Below are 26,076 nucleotides of genomic sequence, written 5' to 3' on the forward strand. Positions count from 1 at the left end.
TGGAGGACTCTGAATGAGGTGTCGTAGATTATAACTTGAGTGTCGTCCCTAAAAGGCACAGCTGAAAATGCAAAGATAACGCAAGCCAGCAGTTTCAGATGGATCTGCAGCTCCCAGTTAAAAATGATCCCCTCACTTCTTCCACGACGTGCAATGAAATAATCAGTTTTTCTCTGCCAAAAACCCACAAGCCCAACACAATCAAATTCCTCCTTAGTCAGCTTTGGGCACCTGGAAGTGATGGAATACACACAGCAGCAGCTTTTTAAAAAATAATCACATCTGACATGTAGCAGCAGAGGAAGCTGAGACTGGGCTTCAAATTAAAATCCATCCGAAACCCTAGGAAACGTCTGTTCAAGCCAGGAGCAATCTCTGTCCTTGGTCTTGGCATCGATAGCTGTTTTTGTTTCAGCCGCCAGATTTTAAGCCTTTTATATCTTTTCAGTGTCAAAGAGCTAAGCCATTACTGTGCCCTGAAGTCACACTGAGATGCGCATCTGAGCCTCCTGTTACTGCTGGATCCGATCAAATTCATCCGAAAGATAGTGGCTTCTAATTGTAAGCATGAAAACACCAAATAAAATGTAAGAATGCAAGGATCAAGGTGACTCTGGTATCATTCAAACAAAGAGGCTGGAAGGTGAAAAATGGAAAAAAACTCACCACACAAGACATCATACCCCTTTCATATCCTCACACAGGCTGTTTTCTGAGAGATCAGTGACGTATTATCGTCTTCATCTTAAGCAGCCAAGCATGCAACATCTTAAGCCCTCATCTGAAGCCAGCGCCTTTGATCTGATGGAAAGGTTACTCCAGGAGGAATCTGATCTTCCAGCATGTTTGGTTGTTTCAGCAGAATGCTACCAGCTTTGCAGAGACAACGTCTGACTAGTGCTCAGATTTCTAAGTTGCGATCCATAAACTGGAGAATATTCCTCCAAAACTAATAAACCAGACTAACAAGGGGTGTAACAATTACAGAACACAACACAGGCAACAACCTAAATTTAAGCAGCTTTTTTTACGTCTAGTTTTTTCCCATGGGAACATGTTGCAGAAAGACTTCTAAAACCTCCTCTGATAGCAGCTTTTGCAGAGCTATTCATCAGAAGATAAGTCTCACTGTTTCTTCTGAAAATGATTAAATTGAGTTTTTTCACCCTAGGCAGTTATACAGTAGCTATTTCAGCTGTGGCTCAAGACAAAGTGCACCTAGGAAGGTGATTTATTTCTTCTTCTTCTTCAGCAGGTACAGAATGATGAGCTCACTGGGTCTGCGTCCTATCTCACTCCGGTCTGAGCAACAGCAGGAATACAACCCTCATCTGCAGTTTTTAACAACGGAAACTGTTGTCATATCCACCGATATGAGAGGGTTTATTAACCATTACAGTCGGCTTAAAATTAAAAAGAGCCCTTGATAATGTTTTGAGTCATATTATAACCCGAAAGTAATTTATACGTGAGAAGAGTTTCTGTGTTGGATCTTTGTGCCTGACATACTGTGCTGTTGGATGTGAAGTCTTTCAGAAGAGAAATTAAAACCAAGACTGTGACTACTTGGTCATTAAAGAACACATGGCACTGTCCATTAGACTGGGGGTGTTGACCCCAATGTCCTGACTAAATTCCACTCTGAGCCTCCACAATCCGGCCTACCTAAAGTTCCCCTTTTAATTCTATTGCTGACCTGGTTACCTGTCCACCTGTTCTGCTGTGAAGAATGGCTGCCCCATATACCCCAGCGGAATAAAATGGGACTACTTCTAAAAGTAAATCACTTTTTAAAAGCAAAGAACTAAAGAGCAAAGAATTGTTACCTAAAATCCTATTTAAATCATCCTGGTAATGCTCTGAATTGTTAAAAATAAGGTTTCTGCTTGGCATGGGAGGGATAAAAAATATTTTAAAAAATTGTATCCCACAACTAAACACATTATTAAATTCTTCTTTCGATGTTTGAGATATGATTGCCCAATGGCGGATTTTACAAAGCCATTTAGCATAATGTATGTTGTCAGTTTTGCATGAAGGTACACTGATACAGTAAACTATAAACTATACAGTTCGCAATACCGTTGGTAAACCAGTTGGAAGATGCTGAACATTCATTCATTCAGGTTTATTGCACCCGTGGAATAAATCGCTACCTTGTTTCTCAATTAAAATTGAAACTGCTAGAGGATATGTCATCTGCATAAGAATGCAGGTCCAAAATTTTGAAATACATTCTGAAATAGGATTTTAATTTTTAAGACTAAATCCAAAGTTCATATGAAATGAGATGTTCATTACTGGTTTGTACTTCAGGATCTTCAGGATGGGACTGACTGAAACCCAGAAAACTGTGTTTCAAGGATGGGATGGAGAAAGGGTGCTGTTTTGCCTCCGGTCAGTGCAGTAAGGAATATAAATTGCTTCAGGACGTCCTAAATGCTAAAATATCCCCTTAGAAACTGAAGTCAGCTGCCGCAGAGTCACACACATTTCTACTCAGCAAGATTTTTGCACACAGAATAAGGTTAAGGCATTACTTCATACTCATACTATTAAACCTCAAAGCAAAACAATCACTTGAAGACGAAGATGAGTTCTGAAGGTCTAACCTGCTGCAAGCACATTGGTCACCATCATGAAACCAGATTGCTTGTGTTTCGGGGGGGAGGGGGGGTTCCTAACCCCCACGGACACAAGGGGCAAATCTCCTACAACACGGAAGTCCGGAATCTCAATAACGCAGAGACGACGGCCTTATAGAAAGCTGCTCTTTCCCCTCCGCCGGGCTGGATGGGAATATTGGACAGCATTCCCGTAGGTTTCGGGGGCTGCTGCCACAAGAAGGATGGCGAACAAAAGATATTTCATCCCAGCAATTCCCAAGACGGCGTCTTTCTTCTCAAGTTGAAACGGCGGCTCGTGAAATGCAGTCGCCGTCCCCTCACCTCTCCCCTTCCTCCGTGCTGTCTGTTATCCACAGGTTCCACATTATTTCTCCTGAATAATTGACCACCTCTATGGTAAGCAATGGCCCCCCAGTCAAACAGATCACTGGAGATGACATGGAGGTGAGGGGTGGTGTGTGTGTGTGTGTGTGTGTGTGTGTGTGTGTGTGTGCGTGTGCGTGGAGGGCAGGCAAAGGGAAGCAAAATGAGAGATCAAAGGTGTTCCCATGGAAACTAATAGGAGCTTGTTGTGGATGGCAACAAAACCCTAACAGTCCCTTCTGAAGCAATTTAATACCAATAACAAGAACCGGCACACTTGTGAGTTGCAGCTTCACAAGCCCACATACCGACCACAACCACTGTATTTAATTTCCCCTGCCGGCTATTTTCATAATTACGGGAATGTTGCCTTTTCTCTCCCCGATTTTGCTGTATTTCTCCACAGTGTGGAGAGGGTGGGGGGGGGGAGGGGAAGGGGCTGATCTTTTGATATCACAGCGCGATGCTCCGAAATGTTAATGAATCTCTCCACAGGATAATGAAGAACAGGCAACGTGCTGCGACAAAAGGCGATCAAGAAATCCCCACTGAAATTCACACACACAGCCTTCCCCTGCACATCCAAAACCTCCGCAGTCTTTTTCATCCGCAGGCTCACTGCACCTCACAATTAGTTCTGTCGGAGAGGCAGCGCTTTTCTCCACAAGAAACCCAGGCTACCTGTCCTTGTGGTGCCCTCTCACTGCAGTCCTGCCACTTTCAAGAGATCAAAGCAACACAGAGCAACCTGGGCAGGATTCAGGGGGGGGGAAGATACATAAAGCTTTCCAACAGAAAAACTAGACAATATAAAGACAGCTCCTCAGCCTACAAAAACCTAACCTACAACAGCACTCAAAATGAAACGGTGGACAGCAAAGATGCACTTGGCTGCTTAAAAAGCCCTGCATTGTGTACTGTAGCTGCTAACCAGCATTTTCATCTGCACAGCGGATTCCAAAGAAAGGCAAAACACCTCACGCAAAACATACCAAAAAATAAATGCAACAGCCTCTGACCCCCTGCATCCCCACATCTGCAACAGCCACACTGTCACATCCTGGTGTCCATACGGGCTAACGGCCAAGCAGAGGGAGCGTTACCTGTCTGTGCTGTGCAGGGCAGGAGGCAGGGATAGGGCTTCCCCCCACAGAACACCTGCTGTCGTCCCCCTTCACTCCAGCGCACTGCTGCCTGTTGTATATCTTCCTTTGCAGGAGCCCCCTCTGCTGAGCAGCACACAGATCCCAGACTCCTCCTGCAGCGTCTGCCTGCACACTCAGAATGCTGCTCGTGTGCTCCAGCCTGATTAACAGGAATCCAGAGGAAATCCTGGAGCCAGGATACGGATTAGGAGTCTCAGTGACTTCATCCTATAGAGTTGATGATCCCGGGGATCAGGGCTGTAATTCCCGTGTGGAGAGCCAGGCTTAAGAGCGTTACAGGGACGGGAGGAAAATACGTTTTAATCCCTGCGTGGCGAGACAGGGAGAGCATTCAGTGATGGCTTGTGTTGCAAACCAGGAGAAGGTAATTACACCGATGCTAAATGAACGGCATGAGCGTGTGATTGGAAGAGCCTGAATATACGCTAAATCTAATCAGCTAAAAAAATAATAAAATTTGAGATTGCTGTCACTGAGGTTCTGTCATCTAGTGACAGCATTATGAAAAGTCTAGCACAAGTTGTGCACCAGAATTTCAGGTTAAAACAATTCTTTTTCATTTCACAATGTACCATTTAAAGGCCCGGAAACCTTTTGAACTAGTACAGTATATTCAAAAAAATAAATAGACGCATTATTATAATGATTATTAACAATAGTCATTCTCATTTTTGTCAAATTGTTTGAACAATGGTATAAAGATATTCATAAAGCATAAAGCAGAATGAGTTTTTTACCAAACACTTCATTATGTCCTTATCCAAAAAGAAATCAAAAAGCAAAAGTACTTTTGCTCCTGTGACCTCTGAGACATCGACTGCTCTGACAAGTGCAGACAGTTTGGTGAAGCGATGTCACCAGAATGTCTTGAATTTAAATTGTCTTTGGGCTTAAACATGATGAATACCCCCATTATGAGTTTCCCCTGACATCATTCATAATGAGTCCATTAACAGGTTAAATTCTACACAAATCTGGGAATATACATATCTGACTTGGAACAATCTGAGAGGCTGGGAAGCAGAGAGCTGGGCTGCTAACGCTTTGACGGACCCCTGGGCCATACTGCTCCTCAAGGGACTAGCTTCTGCGCTCTCTCAGCTCCCCCCGAGCCAGCAGGGGCAGGGCAGCACTGACGTGGTCTGAGCCGGCACCCCCCGGGCAAGCACAGCCCACGTTTTCAGGGATCAAGACCGGGACCACAGCCAATATCCAGAGGGCAGAAAAAGACGAGTGTGTGGGTGTTAGCACCGCTGAGAACAGCGGCTACCATCGGCAAAGCGGAACTGAGAGAGAGAGCCTGGCAGCGTCCTCTTCGAGCAGGAACCAGGGAAGAGCGGCACAGCCGTATGTTTCTGTCAAGGCCTCCACAGAACAATGCCCTGTTGTTTTCTCTTCGGACACATTTTTCCAAGCAGCTCCCGAGAAACGCAGGTATGCGGACATTCTGCCGGAGGACAGTTAAAACGGCCGAAGCTCCAGCGCTTGTCAGCCTCCCGGAAGAGTCCCGCATCCTGAGGAGTCTGTCCCGAGAGCCAGGGGGATGGGGAGGCTAAAATGCAGCCAGCTCAGGGGGAAAACGATTTTACTGTTTTGACCACTAACGCATTCTGTCCTCCAATATATCTTGAATTGTGTCTAGTAATTTCACCTGCTTCCCACATGAAAAAAAAAATCTCATCACAAATACCGCCAAGCACAAACTATGCCCTGCGTGATGTCTTGTTAACATCCAAAAATAACTGTTACAGAGGACCGGCGTGTTTTTCATGCCGATCCAGCCCTTAATGAGCAAACTGGACCAGTTTAAACACCTTCTCCCAGCTCTTCAGGTGCTGCTGCTGGTGCTTTAAAGAGCACCTGAAAGCCTGCAGATGCACACTGAGCCTCCAGGCCAGGACCGGACACCCCTGCTCTCGAACAGCAGACACTGGCCCTTTCTGCTTCTGTTTATCAGCAGCAGCAGCACAGCACACCTCTGGGAAAGAGGACCAGCTCCAGGCCCACTGATCCAGCCCTGGTTTTCTCCCCAGCCCCCTCCAGCGGCAGCTGCACACGGAGAGAGTACTGATGAATGGGACAGCACTTCAGGTGCAAGTTTGAGAGGAAAACGGGGCCCTGATATTCATGAAACCGGGCAGGCGATAAACACAGCAGCATTCGCTTCCTTTCTCCAAGTATCCAGGTACAGTGAGAGAGCGTGTCGAAACATTCTCAGCCTCGGCCGACACTATTACGAGTTCATGCACAATTTGACATTAAAAACATGATTTTTTAATCCAATTTAAGTCACATACTTTCACATACATAATGCAGACCTGTGCAGCTAGTATAAGTGAAAAGGTCTTTATATACAATTAATAGTTACAATAAGTATGTTAATGAGCATCAACAGATTACTCAGAGCTTCCACTAGTGTTTTCTACTATTATAACAACTTTGGCTATTCTTACTATTATTTTATACAATTTAACCTTGATGAGGAGAAACAAGTCTTGTCATTTAGCATTCTTCCATTCACATTGCCCAGACGTCACATCTACCTCACGATATACTACACACGATGAGCCAAAATGAAGTGTTGTAGTTCAACACATTCCTCAGTCAAATCTTATTTTGACGCGTTGTAAAGTGTTCCTTGTCATCAGCCTCATCTGCTCCTCCCTAAACATCTTTAATCCTTAAAGCCTCCTTTACACACTACAAAATGCAGGTCAGGATTATCTGCTGTTCTAAAACACAATAGAACTAAAGGTTCAGTGGAAGATCACTATGAGATTGTTTTCCTGCACAAAACAGGAAACACTGAGTGAAAAGAGTAATGATATCTAAAACGTTTGCAAAGTGATGTACATGTGCCAATGTTTGGCTTCAGAAGGAATGCCAAAATTCTCATATGGATTGCGTGTTGCTTTTGGAATTGAGTACATGATCAGGTCCACATCTTTGCATCTACTGAGGTCAAGTCTTCCACAGTCCTAATTGACTTAAAGCACAGGAGCTTGTCCCAGTTTCTGGAGTGGTAAGTGGACTGAGCACAGAACTACAATACCTTTGTGAAGCTGACACAGGTTAAGTCAGTATATAGATGACAGCAGCCATTTAGACAGTACCTGGATTGATCAGAGAAATCAGGGTAGACTTTTTGCTTTACACTAACATCAGCAGTGTTGCCTGAATCTTCAACCTTGTTGTGATCTAACCACAACCACTCTGTTCCATGTGCCTTCACTGTTACAAAGCCCTGGGTCCAGAGTTCAGGCTTTCCCTTTAAGTCCTTACGTTTACTGACCTTTATTTAACTTGATTATAATTTGCAATGAGCATCTGAATTTGCATTTTGTGCGTTGATCCTGTTCCTCTGGAGTTTGTCTGGGTGTTCCAGTTTCCTCCGGGAGACAGGCTGGCTGATTTCATTGGCTGAGTCTCTAAATGATGTTAGTGTGTGCCCTGTGGTAGACAGGGTGTGATCTGGCCTTGCACCCCAGACGGCACACACAGGCTTTTTGGGCTCTGTCCCTTCTCAGGAGTAAACTAGCTAACTGATGACGGGTGGATGGCCAACTGCGAATGCCTTGATAAATCCTTTTTCATCTAAAACATAAAAATCATTACTGTCTTCTGCGGCAGTCAGAATATTTATTGGGCACTAAAGGCTCTGCAGTCTGGGATGATTGCATTGCAGATGATGGTTCTACCGTGAAGGTGAAAGGGCACATAATGAATCAAGCACAACTGCTACTTAACAAACAGGCAGCAAAATGGGATTTGCATTACACCAACTCCATTAGCACAGCAATTATTTGACACGCCCCGTTTCATGAGACGAATGCAGAAGGAAGGCGCGATATGAGCAAGTGACCGGGATAGGAGTGTTTTAGCCACCTGTAGCTCTGTGATGCAGTGACAGCCTTCCAGACTGGCCAGCAGACACAGGAGGAGGGAAGTCTTTCACCAGAGCAATTACTGAAGTTGCTCAACACCCCTAACCAAGGAAGTGGTGAAGGAGGGTGAGACTTGGGTCAAGGTTTTTTGCAAAGTATTCTAGGATCCTGAGCCTATTAAGACACGAAAGGCTCTGTCTGTCTGTAGGTCTGAGCAACTGCTAACTAAGGATTAGATCTAGTTCTAGTGACCAGATAAAACAACTGATCACATCTACAGACCGTCGCGGTTCCTCGCGGGCTCCTGCCCTCCGCCGCTCCACCCCGCCCGTTTCGTCCCGCAACACCTGGGGCGCGAACCGGGGTCTCCGGCGTAACACAACAGCAGGGAGACCTCCCTCAGCCCAGGCAGCTCAGGTCCCTGCTAGGCGCAGGGAGGGCGCTGACAGCACCGTGTCCGAACTAGCTCCGCCACACAAAGCATTGTGCAGGCGCCATGAAAGTGCTTAGAAATGATAACTAGTGCTCTGTTCTGGAATGTAAAAAGAAACACAGAAACTAATTAAGGAGAAAATCGCAACCTCTGGAAATATAAACGTCGATCCCACATGAGATGAGCTTAACTAAAGTAAAAATAGCATCGAATGATTCTTAGCAGCAAGCTGCATACAGTATAAGGTTTTGGTTCTTCTCTGAAAATAAATAGGTTGCTATTTTAATCTTAAATCATTGAACAACATGCACTGACTGCAGAGTCTTTTAAAGACTAAAATGCTCTGAAGTGTGACGAACCATCATCTGAAATCCCAAACAAGTCGTATTATTAATAAGGAATAAACAAAAAGATCAATGTGTCTAAATATAGAACTTGGTACATAAAGTTAATCTTGTCATTCATCAATCTCTTCTTCGAGGTGGATTTTTCTGGGTTTGTCAGGTCAACATGTATCACGCTCAGTAAGAAACTGCAATTTCCCTCATGGGATCAATAAAGTATCTATCTATCTAATGATATAATTGGATAAGGCACTTCTTATTGCACAAGAAACTTTCTGTGAATGAGGCCCCATAGCTTTCACTATAAATGGCAGGTTGGTTCATATTGTGATGGGAGAGGGCAAGGGGACAGGCAGTTGTGTCTGAACCAGACCCTGATGCTCGTAGGAGCTGCTGCTGCTTCTCTCTTCAGGAAAAGCCCCTGTCAGACATCAGAGACCGGGGGTATAAATGGAGAGCACACTACCCTGGATGGGGGCTCTGATTCTTGAAGGCGTACTAGGTTGGTGTTTGTATTGTTGGTGCCCTTTATTTCAGTAAAATAAAAGCTGCACAGATAATAAAAATGCTTGCACTCATACAGAGCTTTTCTGGACAGGACACTCTGCTTAAAGTGCTGCACAGGTAATGGGGATCCCCTCCACCAGCACCTGTGTGCAGCCCCACCTGGATGATGCGCCAGTAGGGGCAGAATTTGGCCAGGACTCTGTGCAGCAGGCAGGTAAAAGGCAATCACTGGATATGAAAACATCGGTCTGAATTGACACAGCAGTTTTACCTGCATCTTGTAGGCCCTCATAAAATCTCCAAAGGGAATCGGCATTATAGAAGTGCCCAGTCATACTCCTGTGCCTCAACAGTGAGCGAATATACTGTATACTCATTTGCAGCTTTTGACATACCTATCCAATTTCCCACTGCAGATCCAGGCTTAACCAGGTCTGGAAGTGATAGATAACCACAGACCTGCGATACTGCATTTTACAACACGCACTGAGGTGGAAGCCCAATGTGAACTGGCAAGAATGAAAACATACAGTAACCAGTTACGATGTGTCACAAATATAAAACATTTAAAGCAATGCATTACTAAAAACATCCTGTCAAACGTCTGTAGATGTAAGAAACAAAAGCGCCAACCATTCCCTACTGTTTGCTTGTATTGGGGAGCGCCTGGGGATTAAAGATTGATTTAATCTGTGATGCTGTTTTATGATTACAGGCTTTAACACGGTGGATGCAATTCGTCACAGCAGTCCCAGATCCCCCTGCAAATTTTCAGTGCTGCTGTTCGTATCTTTATTTTCCTGTCTGCGCCAGTAACAGCTCCAAAAATCACATAAAGGGCGTCCTATATACACTGTAGTGCAGAGAAGGAAAGAAACTCCCCAGTTTGCTTGATGAGCTCTCCTCAGCTGCAGCCTTGAAGCACCTCTCTTCCTGATGTGCACCAGGAGGAGGGTGTAATCACATCACCTTTTCACACAATATCGCCTTTTCTTTCCGTTCTCCTCAGCTGACAACAGTTTCAGTGTTTTTTTTTGGTGTGCTATATATATAATTGCAATCACGATGGAGGTCTGTGCCCGGCTGGGCTTCAAGGTCTGAAAGCCAGGAATCCATCCCCTACAGACTTGTAGTTTTAGAGGTGCCCCTTCCTGAATGTCACTTTGCGAAATCAGATGAATCCTGTACACAAACACATGGGGTCACCCCGCCTACATGGGGCTGCGGACCTGCTGGGAAGCGAGAGCCCGAGCTGAAGTTATACGCTCAGCAGACACTGAGAGAAACGTTGCTGCTTAACTAGGTGGTACCTCAGCCGTGCGGAGCTGTGGAACACATTTCCACAGTTCTGTAGAGAACATATTTCTTTTGACATATTTCCCCTGTGCTGAAAAAACCCCACTGGCTACCAGGGCCTAACAGGACAGACTTTAAAATTCTCTTGCTGACCTACAAGGAGTTGAATGGTCTGTCTCCTGCGTAGCTTCAAGGGTTACAATCCCCACACGTCCCAGTTCACTCACTTCACTCGGCTAGCTCGAGGCTCCTCAACATTCCCGTTCCAAGGACATCAGGGGACGGATCCTGTCCTGCGGTAGTCCCCCCCTCTCTGTGAAATGCACTTCCTGGTTATATGAAGCATGCGACTACTGTTGATGTTTTTAAATCTCACCTGAAAACTCAACACATTTTTAATAGCCTTTAATTCTTAAGCTATTTCTTTGAATTTACATCTGGGTTTATTGTATATCCTGTGTTCTGTTCTATTCTGTTTTTTTCCGTACAGTTTGTGCCTTTATAAGGCTCTGTATTGAAGAGAATGACCGTATATACTGTAAGAATAAAAAACGGACTGATTGAAGTGCTTGGCAGTGGCCCGGCTGTAGAGTGACGAGCCTAGCTGAGTGAAATGGTGGCCTAATCTGGTGACTGTTGCTTCAGGCCAGAGAGCGCTGTGGTCAGGGCATTGAATCTGATCGCCTCGAGAGAGTCCACACCCTGCCCTGCTTGGTTCCGTCTCTGGGGCCTCACTGTGGCCCAATCCAGTCTTTCAGCCATTCCCACTGAAATCCCACCACGGTTATAGGCTATAACCTCGGTGTGATTGATGTTATAACCACGTCACCCATGATGAAAGGTGTGCAAGGGATGCGTGGTGGAATCAATTGAACTGATTTGACATACTACTTCAGCAAAGCTCAGTGGAGACTGTATTACTTTTCTGAGAACTGAGAAAATCTCTCTTTCCAGAGCAGTTATGACTGACAGAACAGGTATCCCCGCCCCTTATGTGCTGTTACATCCTGATTGGCTGCAGTGTGCCAGTGGGTGGGGAAACAAAACCACTACAGAGCATGATGGGATAGACTGCCTTGCTCCACTCTGGTCAGTGTGAACAGGCAAACTGAAATACTCTTGGAGAGACTTTCTTTTTTTTTCATTTTCCCCTTCGCCTACAACATGCCATGATTGTGTAGTTCTACTTAATGCCAAATTCTAAATTGCACAAATTCTAAAACACAAAAATGCCATGTTCTATCTTCTCTGGATCAAATCCTTTCCTTACGTTAACAAAAAGAAAAAAAATTTAGGGCTCTTCTAAAACTCTCTTTTGTGTGTCTTGAATAATGCCAGCAGTGAAATTTATAAGTTTATACGTTTACACTTTGTTCTGTATAAATGAAATCTACAGTATACACGACAAACACAGTACCTTCAGAGGGAAATTTAACAGAAGGCTTTTAATCAACCTAAATTGTTCAAATCAAAGACAACACATTAAATGTTCATTTGTCAAACTAGTGTGGTACGGTTTTACGATATTCCGGGTTTCAGTCCCAAAATGCATTGCGGTGTGAGTGCTTTCTCCATGCCTTTCTGAAGGCGGGGCATCAGGTAGGCTGATTCTGACGTTATTCTCTGTTCAACCTTCACCCGAAAGCGAGAGAGGGTTAGCTCTTCCAAAGACAGCACCTGACACCCGGCTCAGAAAAAAGAAAGAGACACCATGAAGCAGAGGACCTCTGGACAGGCTGCCGGTCAGAATAAGGGGGCGAAACAGCAGCCGACTGAAAATAAATCTCACTGAGGAGGTGTTAGAATTCCTTATAAACCTCAAAAACATGCTGAACAGCGCTCAGAGGATTATTAGAGTGGAGCTGCACCTAATAATGACTGGCTCAGGACCACAGAGCTTCCAGCAGGGAAACAGAACAGCAGCCTTGGGACTCAGAACTGCAGCTCTATTTAATCACCAGGCAACACTGTTTCTCTAGTACCACAACTCACACATGCTAACCAACGGCAGGTGGGATGGACTCTATGACACCGGCAATGGTATCGGTTCTTATTTTGACTGCGTCTCGTCTTCTGCAGCACCAGTCCGACTCAGCAAAGACTTAGCCTACCCTGCAAACACTTCTTCAAGCTCTTTCGCAGAGCGAGTGAAAGGAGGACTCCAAAGCCTCCAGCAGTAGCTAACAGAGAAACAAAAAACACAGAAACAGAGCAGGGAAAAATAAAGCCAACTTTGGAAGTTAACAGTAATAATCAGCCATACCAGCCTTCTGAATGGAGTGATAGAATAAATGTTAAGATGTGCTACTGTACTTTTTCATCCAGGAGCTAATCTGGCTTTTTTTCCCTGGTGAAATGTTAATAAGGCCTGTTCAGATGGAGCTGAGGTTAGGTCACTGGCCTCAGAACTGGAGGGTTTGAGTGGCTCTGTAATAATATTACAGAGAGTCTTCCTTTTTGTACTGCTTGTTCTGTCTGTTGTTTGTAACACAGTATTCAATATCTTACTACAGGCACAATAACCTGAGGGACTGAACCTCACTTATGCACAGGGCCCACAGCAATGAAGCACACACTGTACGGTTTGAGATTATATTCATATTAAAGTAGATCTATTCCGTGCTCAAAATAAGAAGCCATAATGTTCTCGAAACTCTCCTTTTCACTTGGCAGGATGGAATTAACCTCTGCTCGTTCCTGTGCAGCTCCCTGGTCTGAGCTAAGCAGGTGATGGCTACTTATGTGGCTCTGTAAGTGTGCACTGTATCTGCACTGCTGCCCCGTGTTGCCAGACTGCAGACGGAGCCCCTGTGTCCAGTCAAACGAGTACATTAACATTCAGGACTGTCTAGGAGCAAAGTAAGGATGAGGAAAAAAAAACAGTAATGGCTGTAAAAATGTCATCCAAGTTCAATCGACATGGGAGTCGTCTGTTGGTTTACTCTGTTCATACATGTAAATCACCTGCAGCCACAGGCTTTGAACACCAGCATTACAGACCAAGACCTTAAAAGTCTTCCCTGCATAGAATCTAATTAATGCAGCTTCAGCGCTGCTTAAAGTATCACTTCATTAGCAAGCCCAGCCTGGTGCGGGTGTGCGTTTCATCGACCCCTCTTCTGTGAGCAGCTCTGTCTGCTGCATGATATCTGCTGAGACAAGGAATTACAGAGTTCAGGATGGACGTTAGTAATACAATACCACACTAATCCTTTTAATGAGCCTCAAGTGATTAGGCCTGAACTGGGATATCAGGGCTTAGGGGCATCGCAGTAAGCAGAATGAATTAACCCTCAAACCCTGTGTTTCAGTCTGAGCGGTCCAGTCCTCTTCAGGGGGCCAAGAAGAACTGGCTCTTGGCACTCCTGCCATTAACACCCCAGGCTACCTGCTTTTAAAATCCGACATAAAAAGTAAAGTCTCCGAATTTGTGTAGAGGCGGAGAGCACACAGTTAGAAACAAGAAGATACCATTTGGGCCATCTGACAAGTTTGGAAGTTGCTTATTGATCGAAGGATTATCCTGCCATTTCTTGAATGAAGCCAACATATTGACTGCCACCACATGGCTGGGCAGCTTGTTCCAGACTCCCACAGCCTAGAGAGGAGTAGGCTGAAGTATGTAAGAAGAAGGCGAAGAAGCAGGTGAAGAACCTTAAGAATTAGGTAAAGAAGTGTCACTCGCACGTAGTGACTTCTCTCCTCTGGTTTGTGTTTCACTGTTCACTTTGAAGAAACCAACTGGGTGGGCTGAATACCTGTATCAGGTCCCCTCGTAGCCCAGAGGAACGACAGTTCCTCTGAATTAATGCTTTTTGGAAAATGGAAATTTGAGTGAAATGACAGGATATCACTTTTAATTCCTTGTGTTACTTTAAAGCAATCCATGTGCTTTGACAGTAAAAGTCAGCTCTAGTTTCTAAGGCGATTGTTTTCTTTGTTGTACAGGCAGGCTGTCAGAGTGCTGTAGAATATTAAATTGTTCACAGATTGAATCATAAGAATCTGAGGACTATTTCTAGCTAGACTGAGGCCAGCGATGTGAGAAGGACGTCCCTTATGAATTAAAAAATACCACATTCTGAGTACTCTTTTTAGGAAGAAAGTCTTGTTGCTGTTTAGACAACTAAATCTGAGGAACTGTGATAAAAATAGAGTTTTAGTATGTCAGGGATAGAAGGAGATCTGTTTAATCCCATGTAGTCTCAGATACAGTACCATCATCTCATATTGATACTCATACTGATAACCAGCTACTCCACACAGCTGCTTGTCCATTGCTCTCTTAACTAGCCTTTGCCACCATCTTCTCTTACCACTGACCAGCTAATCCACACAGCCTCCTTGTCCACAGATTCCTTAACTCTCCTCAACTACTGTCATGTCACACTGCTAACTACCTAATCTGTGCAGCCTAGTTGTCCACAGTTTCCCTTAATGTGTTGAGCCACCATCATCACATACCACTGACCATATAATCCATACAGCCACACACACCTTTTGGTGTATCAGAAGCTGCTGTACGATTAAATATCTGCATCTGCCACAGCACTTAGATATGGGGTCCCCCAAGACATTTCAGGCTCACCCAGAGGGCTTGACCACTAGTGCCACTCATTGACTTTCCTGTAGCAAAGACCCTACCATGTTCGCTCCTGAAGGTGTCTGTTAGGGAAGAAGTCAAAGCAGTGAGGATCTCTATCTTCAAGCCAACAGTCCCTCATTTCTGTTCCGATCATGATACAATGACCTCTCTACAGACAACTGTACTTATTCATATTTACAGGGCCTGCCAAAGCAATAACAAATAGTAGAATATGTCAAACAATAACATTATTATTAATTAGATTAATGAATGATTATTAATAATACTCAATGCCCTCACCTTGCCTTGTGCTCCCCTCCCCTACGGATTGCTTACCTGTTCTCAGCCTGCTCTCTCTTCTGTGTGCCACTCTCCAACTCTTCCTCTCCTCACTCTGCTCGTGCTCGCTCCCTCTCTCCTGCCTCACAGCTGAAACAAATGTCCTTTATTCTTTCTTTCCTGCTCTGGCCCAATTACAAAGCTGCTGAATAACAGGCTGTAAGTCTGGCTGTGAAAAAGTCAGAGCCAACAACAGATTTTGTGCCACTTAAAAATGTCTTTGAGGGAGATGACGCACCCTATTACAGAGAGCATGAGGTTCAGCCCCTATGGACATAATTACACAAGCAATATTTGATGACTTTGCATTTCAGAAAGCTAAGCAGAGGGTTTTGACACTGCATACCAATGGTGTCTCTTCTTTGAAGAGTTATTTCTCTTTCTCCATTGAGACAAGACAGGGCGAATGACTTCTTGATCCTAAAGGGAACCTGTAACCTCTCTTTCATGATGGCTTCCTGCCAAAAGCTAATGAGAAAAGGGTTTTCTTTACCAGATCAGTCATTTAAACCCAAATGGTTCCCACTCAGCCCCCAGAATTGTATTTTACTTTATGAAATACAACTACGAGCCTATAGCTGAAAGTTGAAAAGTAGCAACATATTCTAAATGCGATCATTATTCGAAGAACATATGACAATGCTTCCTCGAAAAGAGCAATTTGCCCTTTCTGCTCTGGCTTGGAGACTAAGACGTAGCCAGTCGTGGGAAGAGGAAAATCTGGGACAATTCTTGCTGTCTGGGATTAAGCAGACTGCAGCACAGGGACTGTCCGCTTGTCCTGGCCAGTTGCCAGCGACTGCCCCCTGGTCTCTGTTCTCTGCAGAGAGGGGACGGGCACAAGCATTGCTGTGAGGCCACTAGAGCCACACAACCACCTCCGCTAAGACACGCCGCTCTAGATGGGACTGGCCCGAATGAAGGCAGGGGTGGGGAAGCTTTTTAGGTCTGCGGGTCACAACATGATCTAAGAAAGAAGAGAATTGAATGGGCCAGCATACTTTGTTTCGAGAGTATTTGAGCCTCAGATCTTATTTATGATTAAAATCAATGTTAAACTTGAACCTTACAGTGCACATTATATACATTTGAGCACCACAACCAGTACTACACATAAAGAGGTCTGTGACCCTGTCCTTCCTTAGCTCGAAGGAAAGAAAATATTCTAGAAACAACACATGTCTGTAGCTCTATTTCAGGCAAGCAGTTTGCACAGGCTTGGGATAGCCAGCACTCTTGACGCTGCCTGCAAATCGTCTTCACACCACTTTCGATGTAGTGATGCCTTGCACGTTTCAGCAGAAAAGCTGCTGAACACAGACTCTCAGGTCTGTGTTCTCAAACGCACGGCGATTTCCAAAGGTAATTACCGAATGGAGAAGAGAATGCAGCACCTTTTTTTTTTTTGCTCCCGTGCTCCACAGCTCAGTGTCTCCTGATCCTGGTTTTAAATGCACTTCCAGGCAGCTGCCACTTCCACCAGTGCCTTCTGGTCCAGGTTTCATGATTCGTGAGACAGCGCAGGTGACTGGGGGGCTCTGGAACGAGCTAGCCAGCCATGTTGCTGAAGCCGATAACCAGCTTTCTTTGAAGAACCGGCTGGATGAGACCCTCTGATCAGGGCAGGAGGCACGCGGAAGGAGCCCCATCTGACCAACCTTTAACGTCTTGGGCAGGCGAGAAGAACACGTAAGAGCCCGGAGAAAACCCAGACAAACACAGGCACGCGCCAGCTCTACACACACAGGCACCGGAGGTTCAAATTCATTCGAACCAGACTTGGCTGTTTTGTATTTTATGTTGTCATGCTTTTGTGATAATTCTAGCACTCCTCATCTGAGATACAGCCTGGTCCCCTTTTAGTTCAATATTTAAATACATCCATAAAAGCTCCCTTTAAAGGAAATCATATTGGTTCAAATGACTGTGACACCTCTTTGTTGCTTTCACAGTCTGCCAATCACTGTCAGTCATTAAAACTAAGAGCTTACCTCTATTTCACTTGGTTTTAATCCAAGATCAAAAACTATATTGATTCACTAAATTTATTCCATATGCTGTAGGAGAAAAACACATCATTGTAGTCTTTACATACTCTATGCTACAACATTAATTAAAAAAAAAGAAATCAAATGCTCACATTTCCTGAATAGTTATCTAATTTGCAAACCTTCATTTTTCTTGGCTGTACCACCATTTGCTATAGGTGTAAAACTTGTCAATTGCTCAGATGCGCTGAACAGTTAAAAATTACGTTAAAATAAAGAAACAAACACAAACCCCGCAGATTAAAACGGTCAGTATTTTGAATGCCGCAAAAACAATCACTGGAAGTGTGCAATCGCTATTAACCTTTATTTCTTACAATGTAAAATCAATTCTATAATTGACTGATCAATGCAGAAATGGCTTTCGACTGTTCCCATTAACTCTGCGTGCCACAGACAAACCGCTTCTAATTTACGTCTGTAGTGAGTACAAGCAAGTAAAAATACATAAGTAGTATTTTTAATTTTCGAGATGTACCATTCTTACCAATACCTACATCCATTGTTGTCCTTCTGAGTGCTGCTTTGCCAGTTAGCCTTCTAGGAGATGAAAGAAGTTACCATAACAAGTCTTCCATGTCATCATCCCAGACCACGAAATCATGACACGAGCAATTTATTAACAAATTAATTAATAGGACTGTTCGCCAATTACTGACAACTCACACCAATTACTGAATTACTGACTGAAACTGACTTTCCTTTCTTTTATTATGGATGTCCCAGTAAAACTGACAACACGCACCTGTTTTATTCATGGGAACGACTGCATACAGCATAAATCTTTCACAAGGTACAGCGAGTTTCTCCTGGGGCCGCGACTGTGGTAGAGAATTATGAAAGGGCACTAAAAAGGAAAGACCTGCTGAGCGATGCTGTTTCGAACGGTCTTTTAAGGCTAGAGCATTCTGGGATTGCCTTGGTCTTTGAGGCGTGAAGACATCCTCATGCCTACAGCGTGAGGTGCCAGTCGACAACAGCGGTGTCAAAAGTGATGCATTGGACATGTATGTGCGTGCATGGATACTAATATGTATTAAGAAGTAAGTATGAATATGTATCTCCTAGACTGTATATTTTTAGTTATAACAAAACCAAACTTCAATGCGGATTGAAACACATTTTCTGCCAAAATGCACAGTTTTTTGTGAAGACAGATAACAAAACCATAATCTAGTACAGGAGTCTCAACCCAAATCATGGGGTCCCCAGTGCAGTTAGTCTTATATTGTACGTCACCTTCCTGTCATGATCACGGACACTTAGTAATTTGTTGTTTTCAGGAAACTGTTGTCCTTGAAGACTGAAGTTCCATTAAGAATCTGGGAAAATCACCATGGGCTCTTTCTAAACTATTCTATTTAATGATGCGATGAGTTCTCTTTGTAGTTGAATGTTTTAAAACTCATCATTGATTTTAGGAAAAATGTAGCCTGTAGCCCCTCTTCACCCCACTGCGATTAATGGTCAGGCTGTGAATGATTACAAGCATTTGGGATTGGCCGTGGATACAAATTTAAGATGAGACAAGTGTTGTGATACCCTTAATAAAACAAGCCAATAGAGAATTTTTCTAAGTAAGTTTGGATACTTTAAGGTGGGTAGGCTAGTTTAAGCCTTTCCTTTATATCTTTTACTGAATGTGCCATAATGTACTGTTTTACCCATTTGGTTTGGTAACATCAGCACTGCAGATGGCAACAGGCTGGGGAAAACAGTCGACACAAGTAGCAGAACTATTGGGGTGCACCAGAGTGCCCCACATTCCCTCTACAGAGGGCTGTAAAGAAGGCTGAGGGCATCGTGGAGTGTATGACATTCCCCCTCCACTGTGAATTTACACAACTCCCTTCCATGAGACACCTCTTTGTCCCCAGGCGTAAATGAAATAGACTTAGGAAATCATCTATTCCCTCTGCAATTTACCTCTTTAATAGTGTCAAATAATTATTTTATTTGCTAGACTGGGAGACCACTGCTCCAGTGTGTGTGTGTGCAGGTTTTAGAGCAGGGTTGTGCACTTTTCATCCCAGAGAACCCATTTAAATAAACAATGAGCAATCAAGCAGGTAATTAACCAATTCAGAGAACTTTCAGAACAAAACATGTTAATAGCCGACATCCCTCAACGACCAGAGTTACACTCTTAATCATCCATCCATTTCCTAACTGCTTCTTGTAATTCGGGGTCGTGGGGGAGCTGGAGCCTATCTCAGCAATCCAGTCCAACGCAGGGCAGGGACATTTTGCCCAGGAGCCAGTTAACCTGCCGGTATGTTTTTTGCCACCTGAACACAGGGAGAACATAGAAACTCCACACACACAGATCCCCAGGTCTGGAATTGAAACCAGGGCCCCAGCTCTGCAAGGCAGCACTGCTGACCACTGTGCCACTGTACAGCCCACGTGACTCTCTTCCTTGGTCAATCATTTTCAATTATTAGAAATTTATGTAGGTAAAACTTGCTCAATTGGGTCAGGTTTTGAGGGCCAAGTGTGGATGCCCCAGTCTCAGTGTATGAATACAATTTTGCATGAGGGCATATTTAAAGAAACTACCAGTTAATTTATACCTTCCCCCAGTTTGGAATTCTAAATTGTCAGTCAGCTCAGCCCCTCAGACCAACAAACAGTGAGCCCTCTGTACACATTCCCAGCAAACTCACACTCGTTAGAGCCGCCCGATAGATTTCAAGCTTCCCATCCGACAGCGCCCGCACAAGATTGAGCACCGATCGATGTCCAGACTCCAGCTGTCGCATTCCTGAATGGATTTCTATTAGCGCAAGACAGTATCCAGTATACTTGCTGACTCCACTGAAACAGCACTTGGCAGACCTGCGGTGATCGACCGACAGGAAACGGGGGCACGACAGCTGTCTCGCTTGTTAGGAGGCACATGGTTTTGCCATCACCCTGAGAGCTCAAAGTGTGCCAGTGCACAGGGCAGTGATTAAATCCCCCCCAACCCGGGTAAGAAGCCTGGAGAGCCTCTAGACTCATGTGTTTAGACAACACCTGCGCTCTCTCGCTTTGTCGTGATCGCACACGTCTGATGCTGCCCTCTGCTCCTTGGCACTTCTTCTCCACTCTAATCAATGACTCCTCACCTACACTTTGTTCCTCGCACGACGGACATTGTTTTCACGCTGCCCTGCACTTCTGACACGAAAAACATGAACGTCTGCTTGCTTGTCCAGGCCTTTCTTCTGTGCTCAGGCCTTGGGTTTAAAAACACCTCCGTGTTTTTCTATTTACATCCATGTTTATCCATCTATTTTTCTGTTTATATCTACTTCACATTTACTTACAGCTCTTAAAAAGCTGACAGAGATTTTCTATTCCGTATGAAACCTAAGTAAGTCAAAACTGTACGCAGATGTGGTCGCTCTGAAATATAACCAACTGGACTTGTAAGATGAGGTAAAACACTCATTGTAGGCATATCTGATACGGACTTCATCGCATTGTGGGAGTGCCAAATATAGTGACACCCCACTATAGTGGCCTGTGTCATACAGATGCACTCCCCTTATGGGCGTGTCTGAATCAGTGACACTCCCATTGTGGGTGTGTCAGATACAGAAGCACTCCCCCTATGGGCGTGTCTGAATCAGTGACACTCCCATTGTGGGTGTGTGCGATACAGAAGCACTCCCCCTATGGGCGTGTCCGAATCAGTGACACTCCCATTGTGGGTGTGTCTGATACAGAAGCACCCCCCCCCCCTTATGGGCGTGTCTGAATCAGTGACACTCCCATTGTAAGTGTGTCTGACACAGTAGCACCCCTCCCCTTATGGGCGTGTCTGAATCGGTGACACTCCCATTGTAAGTGTGTCTGACACAGTAGCACCCCCCCTTATGGGCGTGTCTGAATCAATGACACTCCCATTGTGGGTGTGTCTGATACAGAAGCACCCCCCTTATGAGCGTGTCTGAAAGTGACACTCCTATTGTAAGCACGTCTGATACAGAAGCACTCCCATTGTGGGCGTGTGTGATAAAGTCATTCCCACATGTGCTTCTCCATCATCTATGATCACCTATTAAAAGCAGTTCAGTTAGAAATAAGACAGCATATTCTTAATCAGCAAATTGAGGAGAGATTGAATAAAGTTGTTTGTAGAACTTGGATGGAAATAATGCACTTAAAATAGGGAAATACATTAAACCAAGGGAGGAAAAAAAAGTGGAAGTCAGCAAGCAGATCACTTATAGGCACCACTAAGTACTGGTGGCACAATACAGGACTGGAACTGAGAACCAGTCTTCCAGAAGCAGGATTGAGAACCACTGACACTGCGAATTAAAGCAGAAACTCCAACAAAGCACACGAGTCCGGGCTTTCAGAGGACATGGGGCAGGCAAAGAAGGGGAGCTGTGTTTTCTTGAGCCTGGCTGCTGCTGCTGAAGACACAGGCCTCCTGGTGCCCTTCAGATACCATTGACTAGTGGTGCGCCTCTCCTCTCCTCCACTGGCAGGCTGGACCGTCCCCATGGGAACGGAGCACCGATCGATGCGGCCAGCCAGGGATGTAAGAAGCTTCTCATTGCAGGAGCTGTGCTGGACGTGCACATCACCGTGATCTCATCCTCCCCACCGACCGGGTGCCGGCTCTCGTGCTGCCACACAAAGTTACACTTCCTTTTTGAGCTTTTAAATGTCAGAATTTCACACAGGCTGACGTTTTGCTCCTCAACCCCCTCACGCCAGTACCCAGCCCAACTCTGTCTGTTAAAGCTGTTTAACATTATGCTCCTAAATTTGGCTGCTCTGTGTCTTTAAGCTGTTTTGCCCATTGCTGGACAAATGCTTTTCTTTTTAACAACTGTAAGAAAGCAGAGTCTGATAACAGCCCCGGATCCACTGCACTTATGGAGTAATCCAATATTCTGAGGAATATGAGGTAATGCAGAGAGTTCAGCTCCTGGCCATTTAACATAAGACAGACCTGCGATGAACGATAATCAGGATTGGAGCAGTATGGAAAATGTACGGTTGTTTTTTTGTCAAAATAACGGATTGTTTTGTTGTTAATAACACATTTTCCAAAAGGAAGCCTCCATTTGCTGAAATAATCTGCGATTTGAATAAAATGCACAAGAAAACAAAGGTCAGGATCGATATTGCTTCTTTAAGAATATCATTCAACTGCAGTTCATACGAATGTTTTTAATCACCTCGAAACAAAATGCTATTTCCACCATAATGCGGAACGAGACCTGTGCTGTAATTCTAGTTACACAATGAGTAAAAAGGTGATAACGTTTGTATTGTACGTTGGATGATCCGTATATTAAACTCCAACGAAACACATGTATATTAAAGAATAACCGAATTTCCCCCATTTTAAGATACATTTAGGAAAATTTTCACATAACACATTTAAGATATTATTAAACGCATTACCGATATTAAACACGAGCATTAAAGCATAATTTCGATTTACCTTCTCAACCGCGTTTCACCACTATGTCCCTCTGCTGCCCTCTGCTGTTCATGATATCCTATTACACAACCTCTTAGTATTACAGTCTTTAAAGAAAAGTATATACTGTAGATAAAACCTACAAATGTTGTGGCTGACACACTGCATCGGGCCCTCTGAAGGTATATGGTTTTCCGTTTCACACATAAGTGCTGAGCATGCACCAAGCTCTCCAAAACAAGACCGCACCCTAAAGCGTACGACAGATTGATGCGTATCATAAAGGTTCGTGGGGGGAAAAAACAACTCCTCTAATCTTCACGAAAAGGAACCACAGACGACACCAGACTGTTAAATGAAGCTCCAAGCCTGCAGGACAGAGATTGTTTGCACTGGTGACTGCCTGTGTGAGACGGACGGTCTATCGCCAAGTGGGAAGACTATAATAGGGTGCAAGACCTCAGAAGTGCTCTGTGCGTCTGAATCCCTCTCCCACAGTTAACCTGGAGCCTCTGCGGTAATCGGCGCTTCTCTGAAGGCGCCCTGTGATCGCCGGGGGGGTGTCGCTTCCCAGTGCTTGAGTCATCATTGCCACCATACCTCTACCGCAACAGGTAACTTCCGGTGTGTGAGAACCTCAGGGATCAATGTCCTGCACCAAGGCGCACTGAGCTTGCTTAAAATCTGTTCTCCATCGATCACGGCACGGAGCTGATGCTCAAATTCCGTCTTGCTATTAACTTACCGGAAGCTTTTTAAGGTAATTTTTATACAGTAGCAGTTCACTTACCGGTATTATCCCGGTAATCATATTCTTAATGTTATCGTTGTATGGAGGCCAAGGAAGATGATCTGACCTTGCCTCAACAAGAGGTCGGAGTTTATAGATTTCCCCTCACTGCACTGCCCGCTGTAAACCAAAACCCCCCTTTTTTTTTACGCAAATCTATTTTGCGAAAAGCAAACTGCCGGGTTTATTTTTAATGTATTCATGTGTTTTACAGGACCTCCAGACGCTTCTCAATTTGAATCAAGACACCGCGATCGAAAGGAAAGGGACTGAAAATTCAAGAAGAGCCGCTAAAGTAATAGAACGACGATGGGAATCCAGCGGATGGGGGGGCATGTGGACTGCCCTCACCACAGAACGGCCATCGGTGAGCGTGGGGGCTTCAGAGAGGGCACCTCTTTCATGATGTCTGCTGTCTGTGTCGTGTGTCTGCAGCTGCTGCACCACTCGCTTTCAGGAGAAAACTGGACTGTGGCACATGCAGCACAAAACCAATAAATGCGAGATGAAGTCTGGAAACGCTTACGGTAAACCTGAGCTACTAAGCAAATGTAGCAAGCCTTGCCTGACGCAGTGATTCAGAGGGGGCACCGAGGTGTCCTTTCAGCGCCAAAGTCTGGCAGGTCCTGCCAGGTCTCCGCTGCAAACTGAAATGATCAGGTGGCTGACTGGACGAAGACAAGATCACTGGTCAGAGTGGAGAAGAAGGAAGCAGCAAGGTCAGAGGACGTACAGAGCAGGTACACAGGGCACAGAACAGCGAGTGGGCCAGAACAGCGAAGGGTTTCACCTGGGGTATAGGCTGAAGGAAGATGAGTGGACAGAAACTCGCCAAAACACTAGGCGGTACCCCTAAGAGTGGGTCACCCCAGCTTCAGCCACTCCCACAGCAGCTGTTTCACAGGGGACATACTGGCCCCCTCAGTCAACAGCCTTCATAACTGTCCTCCTGCTGGTATTTCATATCGCAGCACAGTGATTGCTTAGTCGTTTCCTTTTCCCATAAAACATTTGTGTGAACAGTCTTTTGCGAGGGACAACAAAACAACAGCCAAGCAAACCCGCCCTTCTTAGAAATACTGTAGGTTATTCATAGTTTGTTAAGGGCCTCGTGAAGTGCCCTGACAAGAGGAAAATAAGAAACAAGGGGAAAAAAAAAAACCAGAGACACATTTTAAAACAGGCTGGACGGACTTACCGAACACTTTGCCCAGGAACAGTGTCTTGATTAGGTTGAAGTGGACGTCGGAGACCTCAGGCAGAGTGTAGCTCACTGGAGGGTAGTGATCCAGCTGTGAAAGAGACAAGATGCTCATTTCCCAGTGCCCACTCCAGCCCCGGCGCCCAGCCAGCTTCAGAGCGGCGTCCTCCTCTGCCCCCGCAGGCCACGAGTCGGGGAAGCGTGCTAGCTCCTCCGTACGTGACGCTCTACACGCCGGACATGTAAAGGAAGAGCACAGAGCCCGCGGTCACTGGGGACTTAGTCGTTGAAAGGGAGCAGAGAAGAGAAAAACCTTTCAGCCCGAAGGCCAGCGGAACAGTCTGCCCAACTGGAAAGCAGACTCGGTGTGTGACGGTCAAGGCAGCTGTGCTGACAGACAGCACTGGTATATATTGCTTACAGGAGTCCGCACTTTATTGAGAGAATCACAGGTGGATTAAATCACACTCTCTCCATTTTTATGATTAATTCCCGGGATCTCACAAACAAAGAGGCAAAAAAGGCATGTTTCCACCTTAGGGTCTCCCTGTGGAGAACCGATAAACAATTTAACATTTTACTGACATGCTGTGTACGGTTAAGAGAACAAAAGGTCAATGGTTCTTGACTGGCCTGCAGAATACTGTAAATGAGCAGGCGTTCATCAGAGCTTTGTCTCCCCCTGGTGGTAAGATTGTAGTTTTCTTTCCAGAGCAGAATCCTACCTGTATTTACAAACATACATATTGAATAAAAGTGGTTTCCAGCTGTAGTCCTTGAGGACAGCTGTCTCTAGATCAGCTGGAGTTTTAATTATAGGCCAGTTTCTATAAACGTTCTAGCTATGACATAGTCTTGATTTCTGTTGTTAAATACTGAATGGGATTTGTAATGGGTACTAACCCAATGGGTACAACATTTCAGAGATTCAGAAACGTCCTCGTTTAGGTGTGATGCCTGAAAGGTAACCAATCGGACCTCTGCAGAAGGACTTTGTGGGAGTGTGTTACATTCTCATTCCCACCTGTGTTTGTTCATAAATTGACAGTCTATTAAGATTTC

The 26,076-nt window shown here is 44.8% G+C and overlaps 1 protein-coding gene and 1 long non-coding RNA gene across 2 annotated transcripts in view; one reads left to right on the top strand and one right to left on the bottom strand.

Moving 5' to 3' along the window:
* Positions 1 to 26,076, bottom strand: part of cntnap2a (contactin associated protein 2a) — a 464,126-nt gene that overhangs the window by 11,079 nt on the left and 426,971 nt on the right. Inside the window, exon 21 of the mRNA XM_088644173.1 lies at positions 25,012 to 25,105. Coding sequence (XP_088500299.1) covers positions 25,012 to 25,105 — 94 coding nt within the window. The remainder of the gene's footprint in view (positions 1 to 25,011; positions 25,106 to 26,076) is intronic.
* Positions 23,654 to 25,809, top strand: LOC148657652 (uncharacterized). Its single transcript, XR_015941029.1, has 2 exons — positions 23,654 to 23,783; positions 24,028 to 25,809. It is a non-coding gene; the product is annotated as an uncharacterized LOC148657652 (long non-coding RNA).

Source organism: Lepisosteus platostomus, chromosome 8, assembly GCF_059453375.1.
Source record: "Lepisosteus platostomus isolate fLepPlt1 chromosome 8, fLepPlt1.hap1, whole genome shotgun sequence".
Classification (NCBI taxonomy): Eukaryota; Metazoa; Chordata; class Actinopteri; order Semionotiformes; family Lepisosteidae; genus Lepisosteus; species Lepisosteus platostomus.